At 35.9% G+C, this 13,108-nt stretch overlaps 1 protein-coding gene and 1 long non-coding RNA gene across 5 annotated transcripts in view; one reads left to right on the top strand and one right to left on the bottom strand.

Annotated features, from left to right (window-relative positions):
* LOC125263495 (carcinoembryonic antigen-related cell adhesion molecule 1-like) overlaps window positions 1-13,108 on the top strand; it is a 174,655-nt gene that overhangs the window by 141,386 nt on the left and 20,161 nt on the right. The window contains exon 2 of one of the 4 annotated variants that reach the window (XM_048182493.1): window positions 11,716-12,030. The exons of the other annotated variants lie outside the window; for them this stretch is intronic. Within the exon in view, the coding sequence (XP_048038450.1) occupies window positions 11,716-12,030 (315 nt within the window). The remainder of the gene's footprint in view (window positions 1-11,715; window positions 12,031-13,108) is intronic. 4 annotated transcript variants of the gene reach the window in all.
* LOC125263503 lies at window positions 854-2,169 on the bottom strand. The gene is made up of 3 exons (XR_007183833.1): window positions 2,131-2,169; window positions 1,972-2,034; window positions 854-1,139 (listed from the first exon to the last, which is right to left on the bottom strand). It is a non-coding gene; the product is annotated as an uncharacterized LOC125263503 (long non-coding RNA).

Below are 13,108 nucleotides of genomic sequence, written 5' to 3' on the forward strand. Positions count from 1 at the left end.
AAAGAAAACTATAATTATGTTGTTAAGTTCATTGAAAGAACTGAAAGTATACTTGCAGTATAAAACTAAACTAGTAGTTTACTGAGTGTATACTTCAAAGTGTTCTTTCAACTAAAGCCGGGCACACATTTAACGACTAGCTAAAACATTGAGACTGTGCAACACACAGCGATTATTTCCTGCGACTGAAGCAGATTTATATGGAATTTGAACACCGACTGTAATCGCAGACTGAACACGACTGGACGCGTTTGAGCGCGATCAGTCATAAGTATCAATTTACATTCATAATCGGCCTTACAATCGTTAAGTGTGTGTGCGGCTTAAATAATGTGCTATAAGACTAGAAGACTATCAGTATAAATTCACTTGTAGTTGCAGTACAAAGTAGTACAATAGTAGTACAATAGTTGTAAACTTGTTCTCAAAGTTTACTACTGTTACACTTAAAGTATACTTTTATACACTAAAAAGTGGGCCAGTTTAGTCCCAAGTAGTATTGAAACTGTACATTTACAAGATTACACTGTAAAGAGATTGCTGTAAATTTTACAGTAACTTACTGGCAGCTGGATGCCCGTAATTTACTGTAAAATGTTGTACAGTATTGTTACTGTATTTTGCAATTACAGTATTGTGTACAGTACTGTATTTTAGTTACAGTATAGTACTGTAATTTAATTTACAGTATTTTGTGCAGTAGTTTTGTTTTTAATTTACAGTATTTACTATTGTGTTGTCATTCAATTTAAACAAAATAATTTTTAACCTGTATAAATTGATCCAATTGTGGTACAGCACTGTAAACCATTTTTTTTTACCAATCCCCCCCAAAAAAACACAATCATTGAACATTTGTCCATATAATATTCTTTTTAATCATTTTAAACATTTTCTTTCTTCTGTAGCATGGCAAAAAAGTACACATACTGAAAAGCAAAACAGGCCTTAAAAATGCAGTAAAAGTCAGTTTGTGTTGTGTTACATTTCAATAATTACGGGAGTCAAAGTTGACAAGCTTTCTGATGAGAAACACCTTGATGGGTTCAGGCTGAAGCTTTTCTTTGGACCTTTTGAGATTTCCATCTGATCTTTGACTTGGGTAATTGGTGCCATCAGGGTTGATTCTTGGAATGAACCTGCAAGCACAAAAAAACAAAACAAAGAAACATTACTTTTCAGACCAGTGTTTGCAGAATTTGCCCCAACTCTCAAACTTGGTTCTGTATATTTATTTTGATGTTAATAAAAGCACTACACACTACATCTGATTCTGAATGAACCTACAGGGATGGTACATAATTAGTAGGGGTGTAACAGTTCAAATTACTCATGGCTCAATTTATCACGGTTTTAGGGTCACGGTTTTGGTATGTGCTATGCTCAGGGAAAATAGGACAACTGTGAAATAAAAATGAAAATAAGAACAAATAAACAAATATATACCCAGGTAAAAAAAAGTAAATTTCTATAATATACTTAAAGTGCTCAATTTTCATGCACTAATTTTGTACTTAATATACTAATAATTATTCTTGAGTACTTCTTAAGATCATCTTAAGAACATCTAAGTGTACTCAACTGTGCTATTTTGAGACAGTATGAAATATGAACTAAAATGTGCTTTTAATATATTATCTCTGTATTTAAAAAATAATGAAAAGGCTCCAATGCCTCCGACGATGCAGACGACATGACATGATCCAGACCACAAACTTGAAAATAAATCAAAATACATGAAAATACTGTTTAAACCCCGCTTAAACAATGTTGTTGTCTAACTCATTTAACATAGGCCTACCCCTCAGTATGTCATGTTAGTTCGCTGCTGTTAACATTAAGTTTCCATGGCTCCGCCTGATGAGCTAACTTGAGTTAAAGAGACAGCGAAACACATGCAAAGTTATGTTTTTCAGTTTAAATAAAGTTTATTTCGGTTAATATAACGTTAGGTGAACTTAACTTACTCACCAGTTCATGTTATCACCGTTATAACGGAGATCCGGCCGACAGTCAGAAAAAAGGCACCAAACCCTTCCGACATAAAAAACGGCACGATTATTTTCATGTTAACATTACAAATGAAAACATTTGTGTTTGTTTTACATAAAATAAAAATAATATACTAACCTGTCAGTGAGTTACTGGTACAATCTTTTTTTCTCCGTTAACAGCCACTTCCCCCACCGAGTAAAAAAAAAAAATTGAAAACGAAATCTCTTGCCATTGGTCAGTTTTTCGTGGGCAAGTTCACTACTGTAAATTGATTTACAGTACAGAAAAATTACAGTAGTGACCATATATTTTCCCATAATCCTTTGCCGTTTACAGTATATTACTGTATACGCATTTTACAGTAGCCTATTGTACTGTACATATTACAGTAAAATACTGTTCAAATTACAGAAATCCGTTACAGTGTAGTGCATCAATATTAGTATACTTATAGGGGTGGTTTCCCGGACAGAGATTAAGCCTAGTCCTAGAATAAAATGGCCCTTTAAACCAGATTAATAGAAATCTGCTTTCTCTGTCATGGTCAATAGTTGTAGACTTAGTCTAGTCCAGAGTTTAGTAAGCTGATATCCTGGAGGAAAACTAGAGCTACTCCAAGACTAAACTGAGGCTTAAATTAGACCTAAGGTATGGAGGCAGGTTTAACTTCAGATTCACACTGTGTTTCAAAGAAGACTCCTGTACATACATACACACATATATATATAATAAACAAAAACAAAAACAACCCTAGATATAGATATGAGTGATAGAGCACAGGTGAGAGAGTTAGGTTTTTTTGTATGTATTGCTTTATTATAGGATATGATGGTAAGGAAGGTTTTTTTTTTTTTTTCTTTTCTTTTTTTTCTTCTTCCCCCTCTGTCCCTAATTTAATTTGTAGAATTAAATTGTGAACTATACTGGGGTGTGTTTCCCGAAAGCATCGTTGGTGAACCATGGTCATAAGTTCCATTGAAAGACGGAACTTGCGACCCTAGTTCGCTTTGGGAAACGCACCCCTGACTGATCCACACTGTAAAAAAAATCCCAGTAAAATTTACGGTAAAAAAGCGGCAGCTGTGGTTGCCAGAACTTTACCGTAAAAAATACAGTAGCAACGTTAAAAAAAAATCTGTTAAATTTACGGTAAAATAACGTATTTCATTAACTGATATAATGTTAATGTACCAACCTAATGAAGTACTAATATCCGTTTTGTACCTTTATAATACACTGACAGTTACCAAACACAGTGGTGATGAGAGTCACATGATGAATCAAAGTTCACCACAAGCAGCTTTTCCACAAGCTGAGGAGGACAATACTAATATATAGAAGGTGCACACAGTGTCATTCACACACACACTAAACACCATCATGGTAACACACATGACATTTTAAAAATGCAATAAACATTATTTTAACAACATTAGATGTAACATAAAACCCTAATGTACATAACTGATTAGAAAAAAATGAGAAAAACAACGAAAATATATCAAATGTGAAGTGTCACGCAGGGAATTGTGGGAATGTCAATTTACGTTTTTTCACTGTAAATTTTACAATGAATTGTTATTTTTCACTTCCAAAAACTGTGAATTTAATGGTATTTTACCGTAAAATTACATTACATTAAATGTACCGTTAGATCTATTACAGTTATTCACCGTATATAGTACGGAAACTTTCTGTAAACCAATTAACAGTTTTTCACCGCAGCATTTTTACAGTCTTTTACTGTTAAAATCACGGTCATTTTTTACAGTGCACACTCCGGAACAGAAGGTGGCGTTAATTCACCAATAAGGTGGATGCCAACCGTCTTTAAAAAAAAAACGAAGAAAAAGAAGATGAAGTTTCGGGCACGGCAACTCTTCAGTTAGCAAGATCTGGGGGCTCCTTTGGTGTGGAGCTCCGGGTGAGGGCGACGTAATTTCCGGTCGGCGCGAGGCGGTGAATACAAACAAACCAAAGTAGCATATTTGGAGTTCTTTAAATTGGAAATAACGGATAAAGACATTCTTCTGAAGCTGAAGGCGGTTGAGCACGACTGCTCCGCGAATGGATCAGAGATAGGTAGGTGGGAAAGTATGGATTATAATGAAGGGCTAGATGAAGTATGGGGGGATAAGAGGAGTCGGATGAGTGATAAAAAAGATAAAGGGAATAAAAGAGTCAGAAATTAGAATGATGACGGTACAGGAAGTGAGGAAGAACAAGAGATACCCCAGAAAGAAAGAAATGAGAATTATGTAGTAATAATAAGATTTAATGAGAAGAATCAGGAATGCATGAAGTTAACCCTTTTATGTTAACAACAACTTTGGCAAAAAAGATAGGGGAAATAGAATATGCAAAGATACTTAATGATGGCAACCTAATGGTGAGGTGTGTAGATGCTATGCAAATGGAGAAAGCACTAAAAGTGAAAGAGATAGGAAAATGTAAAGTGGAAAATACAGGAAGGGTGGGAGCTCGGAGAGAAGATGGATGCATAGGAGTGATTACAGGGGTGCCAATGAATGTTAGCATGGAGGAATTGAAAAATAATATAAAAGGAGGAAAAGTACTGAATGTTCAAAGATTAAAAACAACAAAAGAAGGAGTAATGAGGGAAAGTGAAACAGTGTCAATAGAATTTGAAGGAGAGAATATTCCAAAGAAGGTGTTCTTGGGATTCATGAGCTATCCGGTGAGAATGTACATACCAAAGCCAATGAGGTGCTTTAAGTGTCAGAGGTTTGGTCACACTGCAAAAAATTGCAATAGACAGAGAAGATGTGCTAGATGCGGAGGGGACCATGAATATGGGAAATGTGGAATAGGGATTCCCACCCAAAGTGTTGCAGCTGTGGAGGATCACATAATGTGGCATATGGTGGATGTGAAATAATGAGAAGGGAGACCAGAATTCAAAAGATAAGAGTGGAAAGAAGGATAACTTATGCAGATGCTGTTAAAGTGGTAAGGGAGAGGGAAAATAATGTGAATGAGTTAGAAGATATGGGAGTGCCAGAGCAACAACAAGGAACAGAAGACAGAGTGTATGTGAGTAAAAGAGATCTGGTAACGTTCATAGCAGGAGTGATTAATAGTACTGCAGAAGTTAAATCTAAAAATGACAAAATACAGTTGGTGGTAAAAGCTGCAATAAATCATCTAGGATTAGTAGGACTGACATGGGAGGAAGTAAGGGAGAACCTTGCTAATCAGTCAAGCCAAGAAACGTCATGGGTTGGTTAATATTAATGGTGATCCTTTTACAATGGAATGCTAGAAGTTTAATAGCTAATGGTCAGGAATTTAAGCATTTCATAAATGAATTAGAAGAAAAGCCAGATGTAATGTGTATACAGGAAACTTGGCTGAAACCACATCTAGAGTTTGTTATACATGGATACATTACAGTAAGGAATGATAGGACTACGGGAGGGGGAGGAGGGTGTGCCACCTTCATCAAGCATGGAATACCATATAAAGTTACTGGAAGAGGGAGAAGATCAGGAATACATAGTGGTGGAGGTGTGGGAAGGAGGGGGAGGGATAGGAATAATCAATTATTATAACCCATGTAGAAGGCTGGTATTAGATAATTTACTAAGTATAAAGGGACAAGACAGACAAAGAGTAATTTGGTGTGCAGATTTTAATGATCATAGCTCAATGTGGGGAGGGGTACAGACAGATGAAAATGGTAAGATAATTGAGCATTTGATGGATGAAAAGGAATTGGTATGTTTAAATGATGGTAGAGGAACTAGGATAAACTTACGGACGGGAACTGAATCAACATTAGATTTAACTTTAGTGTCTAATACAATGGCTGGAGGTAGTAAATGGGAAGTTTGGACAGCAACAACAGTGGGGAGTGATCATTACCCAGTTTTATGCACGGTGGGTGGGAGAATAGAAGTAAGGATAGAGGGAAGGATTCCAAAGTGGATCTTTGGAAAAGCAGACTGGGATAAATTCCAGAAACTGAGTGATGAAACAGTGACTAGGGTTGATATGTCTGGAAGTATAGAAGATGTAAATAAGCAGGTCACATCAGCAATTATTATGGCAGCGGAGGAAGCTATTCCAAAGGGGAAAAACAAAAGGAAATCGAAAATTGGTGCCTTGGTGGAATGAGGAGTGCCATCAGGCAGTAAGGACAAGAAATAAAGCATTCAGAATAGTTAAAAGAACCCACAATCTACAGAATCTAATTCAATATAAGAAAGCTCAAGCAGTGGTAAGAAGAACGATAAGACAGGCAAAAAGAGCAAGTTGGAGAAATTTTTGTAATGAGATAGGGAGAACAACACCTGTGGGGGAAGTATGGGGAATGATAAAGAGGATGGGAGGAGACAGGAGGCAATGGGAATATCCAGTGTTAACATCTGAGGAGGAATTAGCGGTATCTGATAGGGAAAAGGTAGAGGTCATGGTAAAATCATTTACAAAGGTTCACAGCTCAGAAAATCTGTTAGAAGAAGAGAGAAGAAGAAGGGCAACAACTTTGAGTCAGTATTTACAGATGTTAGATAGAAAGGAAGAGTCAGGAGAAGCAATAGATGAACCATTCACTCTGGCAGAGTTGGTAAGAGCAATTAAGAGTGCAAAAAATACATCTCCAGGGAAAGATCGAGTATGTTATGTGATGTTAAAACATCTAGGGAAAAGATCACTCTTAAAGTTGCTTGAGTTATATAATAAAGTTTGGAAGGAGGGAAAATTACCAAGTGAATGGAAAGAAGCAGTAGTGATTCCAATCAGGAAACTTGGCAAGGATCCAACTAATCCCATGAGTTATAGGCCAATAGCTCTTACATCTAATTTGTGTAAGACAATGGGAAAGATGATAACAGATAGATTGTCATATGAACTTGAAAAAAGAGGTTTACTGACAAGCTGTCAGAGTGGTTTTAGAAAGGGAAGGAATACAATGGATTCGGTTTTAAGATTAGAGAATGAGATAAGGAAAGCACAAGCAAATAAAGAGAGTGTAGTTGCAGTATTTTTTGATATAGAAAAGGCCTACGACATGATGTGGAAGGAGGGATTATTAATTAAGCTGAGTAAGATGGGAGTAGGTGGTAGGGTGTTTAATTGGATAAAAGATTTTCTGTTTGGAAGGAAAATTCAAGTGAGAATTGGGGCAGATATGTCAAATCTACATGTGGTTGAAAACGGCACACCTCAAGGCAGTGTGATAAGCCTGTTGCTGTTTATCATTATGATTAATGATGTATTTGTACAGGGTCCAGAAGACATAGGAAGGTCTTTGTTTGCAGATGATGGGACGGTGTGGAAAAGAGGAAGGAATGTGGAATATGTTATTAGGAAGGTGCAGGAGGAAATTGATAAGGTGGTAGATTGGGGATGTGAATGGGGATTTAGGTTTTCTGTAGAAAAGACGAAGTCTGTCTTTTTTACCAGGAAAAGAATTTGTGAGGATAAGAGGTTAAGGATGTATGGGAAAGAGCTAGAGAGGGTAGGTACATTCAAATTTTTGGGAGTGACATTTGATGCTAGGTTGACATTTGCAGAGCATATTAAGAAAGTAGAGGGAAAGTGTAAGAAGGTAATAAATGTGATGAGATGTTTAGCAGGCAGAGAATGGGGAGCTAGTCGATCATCTCTTAAAAGTAAATATGTGGCATTAATAAGATCGGTGCTGGATTATGGCAGTATAGTGGTTGGATCAGCAGCCAAATCTTTGATAAAGAGATTGGAGGTGATTCAGATACAAGCACTACGAGTCTGTTGCGGAGCTTTTAAAACATCATCAGTTCCAGCTATACAAGTAGAGATGGGAGAAATGCCGTTGGAGTTAAGAAGGACACAATTGATGGCAAACTACTGGGTTACTTTGAAGGGGCATAAAGACTCCCATCCCACAAAAGCAGTTCTGCAGGAGTGTTGGGAGAATGGACTAAATTTAAGGGAAAATTTTGGGCGGATTGGAAATAAAATAGCTAAAGACTTAGAAGTATTTAATTTGAGGATAAGTCCTACGGTAGTTTTTCCAGTGACAGCTCCATGGAAGATGATGTGGCCTGAGGTAGACTGGTTTGTGTTAGAGGAAAAAAAGGAAGGCAAAGGAGGAAATTAACTTAATAAGAGTTTTCAATAATCGAGTAGGAGAAGTATATAATGAATTTACACAGATTTATACAGACGGTGCAAAAAAACCAGAGACAGGGGCAACAGGATTTGGGGTGGCAATACCAGGAAAAGGAATTGGGATAAATAGAAGAACATCAGATAAATTAGGGGTATATACTGTAGAAATGTTGGCAATAACTGCATTGAGGTAGGTGGAAAAGACGGCACAGGACAAAGCTTTGATATGCTCTGACTCTTAATCAGCTTTAGCTAGTTTAAGGTCGTTTATTTCAAAAAGCCGACAAGATATTCTGTATGAAGTACTTCAGGTAAGCACGAGGATAGTTAACAAAGGTAGTCAGGTAAAATTTATGTGGGTTCCAGCGCATGTAGGGATCAGGGGAAATGAGATGGCAGATAAGCTAGCAAAAAGGGCATTATTGAAAGATAATATAGAAATGCAAGTAAATTTTAGCAAAGCAGAGGTTAAAAGCATAATATGGGAGAAAATAAATCAAATTTGGCAAGAAAGGTGGGATAGAGAGGATAAAGGGAGATGGTTATATCAAATTCAAAGAAATGTTAAAGGAGATGGGGTAGGATGTGGATACCGGAGAGAAGAAATAGTGATGACAAGGTTAAGGTTGGGACATTGTACACTAAATAAAACTCTTAAGATGATAGGAAAACACCAGACAGGATTGTGTGAAGGATGTCAAGAAGAGGAAACAGTTGAGCATATAATCATGACTTGTAGGAGATATGAAGTTCATAGAGAGATGATGAGGAATAAATTGAGGGTGTTAGGGGAACAGGAGTTCACGGTAAAAAGGTTATTGAGCACAGAAGATAGGGAACATATCAGATTACTGATGACTTTTTTAAGAGAATCAGGGGTATTTAGTAGGATTTGAAGTTAAATTAGTAGAATGTGAGGGAGGAATTACAAAAGGATATTAGTAGTGTATAGAAAACAGAACTAGTTTTGGATAAATAAGTTTTTTTTTTTTTTTTTTTTCTCTTGTGGGGTGGGGTGGGGTTAAAATTGAGTGGGAAATAGAAGGTAAGGAATAAGTTTGTTAACCTATTATCTGGTCCACACTCCGGAGCAGAAGGGGGCGGTAATGCACCAATAAGCTGGATGCCAACCGCCGTAAAACAGGAAAGAAGAAGAAGAAGATGATGAAGTTTCGATTCATTTTGATCTCAGTGTTACTGTTTTTATTAGACCCTGGTAAGACATTTATATGTTACAATCTCTCTGCCTGCTAATGGGGCTTTCACACGCCGCTGGGTTCAGCGCAGTGCTTCAGATACAAAGCGATTTGCGCTACGCTTGCCAGAGCAAAGTAGTAGTTTTATACGTCTAGTCATTTGATTGTTGTTCCACCTTTCGTTCAGCAGCAAAGTATATGTCCCAAGTTAAGAAGTGAGCGATAGCAATAGCCCTGCTTGAAAGAAGAAGAAAGAGAGCAGCTCAGTGTCTGTCATATCTCCAAGACACAGCTTTTCTCCCGATGTCACTATACGACCAGCAAACTTGTATTGCATAGCTCTGGAAAATCCAACACAGTAAATAGCTGTTCATCCATTTTGTAGTGATGGGCAGATCGAGGCTTCATGAAACACTGAAGCAGCTGAATCAAATGTGCCGTAATGATTCGAGGCTTCGAAACAATCTGACACCCGTCTCCACGGTGACCCCTAGTGGTCAGAGCAGTGCAAATGCAACAAAACTCAGGCCAAACATGCATTAAAAATACACTTTAACAAATGTATTTCAAAAGTTTTATTTAAAGTAAAATCAATTAAAATGGAATTAACTAATCATCTAATAAGATTAAATATCGAGTGTCTGTATAATTTGTGTTCTTTTATCAATTTTAAAGTCTTGTATCTGTTCCATGGCTCAAGCTAAACAGGCCAATAAGAGATTAATAACTACCATTATTCATTTTAATTATTCTAATGTATAATTAAAACATCTACAACTGTATAAAACTGATCGGAGATCAGGTAAAACCATAGGGTAAAGCCCTAGACACTTGTTCAATAGTTCTCAGTGAATCGGCATGATTCATGGGCTCACTTTATCATCGCCCTCTATCGGTGAACCACTGAAATTTCGAACTGTTTCGAAACAGTGATGACGTAATGAAGCCTCGTTTACTAAAATCACGTGACTTTGGCAGTTTTATACACGCTCCGAATCACTGATTCGAAACAAAAAGATTCATGAAGCTTCGGAGCTTCATGAAGCAGTGTTTCGAAATCGGCCATCACTACCATTTTGCTTTCCGATTGTTTGGAGGGCAAAAGTTGAACTATTTTGAACTTTGACCGCGGCGTGTGCTCTTTGGTCGACGCAGTATCAAACCGTTCTCGCGCGGCCAGTTTGATTTCAGCTTTTGATATTTTGCTCGACCATTGTAAGACATTTAAATAATAAAAGTGGTTTATTTTGTTGAAAAATCTTGTAGATATGATGTGGGCCTTTTACCCCACAGACAGAGTAAAACCAGCATGAGGCAAATTATTTATACAAATACTTTTGCTAAAATAATGTTTTAATAATGTCGAAGATAATAGCCTACTTGTCCCAAAACAATCACTTTAGCAAAGTTTGTACTGTTTTCTATTTATTTTGATAAAATAATTAATTTTTGTTCAATAAATATACTGCCATTAAAATATGTATTAATATATATTAACAAAATTATTTTTAAAAGTGAAGATTCTGAGAGCATCGAAGGAGATCCTTTTATAATTTAATATAGATTTACAGTAGTAACAATAAATAATATTTTATTATATGAATATTATAAATATTATTGTTTCATTATAAATATGGTGATTATCTCTAAAGTGGACACCCAACTTAATATATGTTACCATCTGAATCTAACCTTGTCATGTCCATAAATGGAAAAGTCAGCCAGCTGTTTATCATGTTAATTATTGTGTCTTTCGTCCCAACAGCATGGGCATTTTTCTTTTTACCCCTAATACCATACTTTCACATATTCTTCTGTTATTGAAAAACTGTTGCTTTAATTAGCTTAAAATAATTTATAAGACATTTGTTTTAAAATATATTCAATAATTTTAGTGATTCTCATTTGCTACTTAAATCTACCACATTATAAAAAAAAAAAACATCAAATATTAGATCAAATTAGAACAGAATAAACTTTGCGCTGCAGCCCGCAATCGCCTCAAGAATAAGACAAATTTTCACATGAAAAAACAGATGTTTTGGAAAGTTGTGGCATCTAGTGGTTTAGAGGAAAATAAACCTCTGTGGAGACTTTAGCCTCGTTGTACCCTTCTGAAAATAAAAACAATGCTTTATGATTAAAATATTTTCTTTGTGTGTGTGTGTGTGTGTGTGTGTCTTGTATGATGTTCATTAAAATGTTTAACATCATTCATGAGAGTCATGTATGTTTGTCTGATGAGTGAATGTGTAAATCAATGATGATCTTCTGCTGTTTGTTTGAATGTTACATTATAAATACAGACAGATTTCTCTACTCAATTCTTTATGATCTGGTGAAAAAAACATTTCACAGCACTGTCCTGTTGTTTAGTTTTGTTTGGCTCATGATTGACTTTATTTTTCAGGTATTTCTGATGATGATATTGTCAGAGTGTCAGTGATGGAGGGAGATTCGGTTACTCTAAACACTACTGTTTACATACAACAAGAAGAGATTAAATGGTATTTTAATAAAATTCGCATCGCTGAAATCAATGGAGATCTCAGTGACATCTGTACAGATGTTCAGTGTAATGAGAGATTCAGAGACAGACTGAAGCTGGATCATCAGACTGGATCTCTGACCATCATGAACACCAAAAACACAGACTCTGGAGTTTATGAACTAAAACTCATCGACCACATCATCAGAGAAAAGATCTACAATGTTACCATTCATGGTGAGTCATTTAATGAATGTTTAAAAGCAGGTTTAAATGACATCATTGTTAGATTTTTCTGCAGTAACATTCAGAGTTGTTCTTATCTCTAAGACCCTGTTTACACCTGGTATTAAGATGCGTTTTGATCGATCAGATCACAAGCAGGTGATTTCCCATTTACACCTGGTGTTTTTTTTACCTTCTCTTTTGTTCTCTTTCAATCACTTCTGTCCTGATTTCTTCGAGGGGAGGGTTTATGGACGGGTTAATGTATTATGTTGTTTTTCAGATCTTTCAGTCTAATGGACAGAATCAGTTTGCGCAATTTACATTAGAAAACACAGAAAAACATACAGAGAGCAGAAGCTTTCGTTTCTGCTCCGATAGCCAAGATATCGTGCCGAACGCTGTGAGTGTGTGTTAGAAATCTGGGGGCGTATTACAGAAAATTTCTTTCTTTTCTTCTTAGGTCTTAACTTAAGATATGATAACTTAATGTATTTTATCATTTTTCATTGAAAAGGGAACATTAAAGCCTGTTTTATTCGGCAAGTTTTCACCTTCACTCACTCACGAAGATAAGGAAATATTTTATCATCAAATTGCAGCACATCCTCTGGGTCCTCTGCACCATTAAAAGTCGCTGCTCTTTGTCTCGTGTAATATATATATATATATATATATATATATATATATATATATATATATATATATATATATATATATATATATATATATATATATATATATATATATATATATATAAATATAATCGCCATTCTCAAAAAAGTCTCTTATACTGTGATTTTTACCGTTGGATTTCAAATAGGTTTGAAGCTAGGACATCAGTGGGGTTGTCCTAAAGTTAAGACAGCTTTTAGGATTTTTTGTTGAGTTAGGATGCTTCTGTAATAGGCCTACCCGTTTCCTATCCATAGTTAAGATAAGATTATGCATTTAAGAAATGTCATTCTGTAATAGCTTTTGTCCTAAATCAGGTCCTAAATGAAATTGCCATGGTTACCAAACAGATAAGATAGGTGATGCGAAAACTTGAAATCCAGGCTGTGATGACGTTGATGAAAAATTATTTATT

The sequence above is a fragment of the Megalobrama amblycephala genome, linkage group LG2 (genome assembly GCF_018812025.1).
Source record: "Megalobrama amblycephala isolate DHTTF-2021 linkage group LG2, ASM1881202v1, whole genome shotgun sequence".
Lineage (NCBI taxonomy): Eukaryota > Metazoa > Chordata > Actinopteri > Cypriniformes > Xenocyprididae > Megalobrama > Megalobrama amblycephala.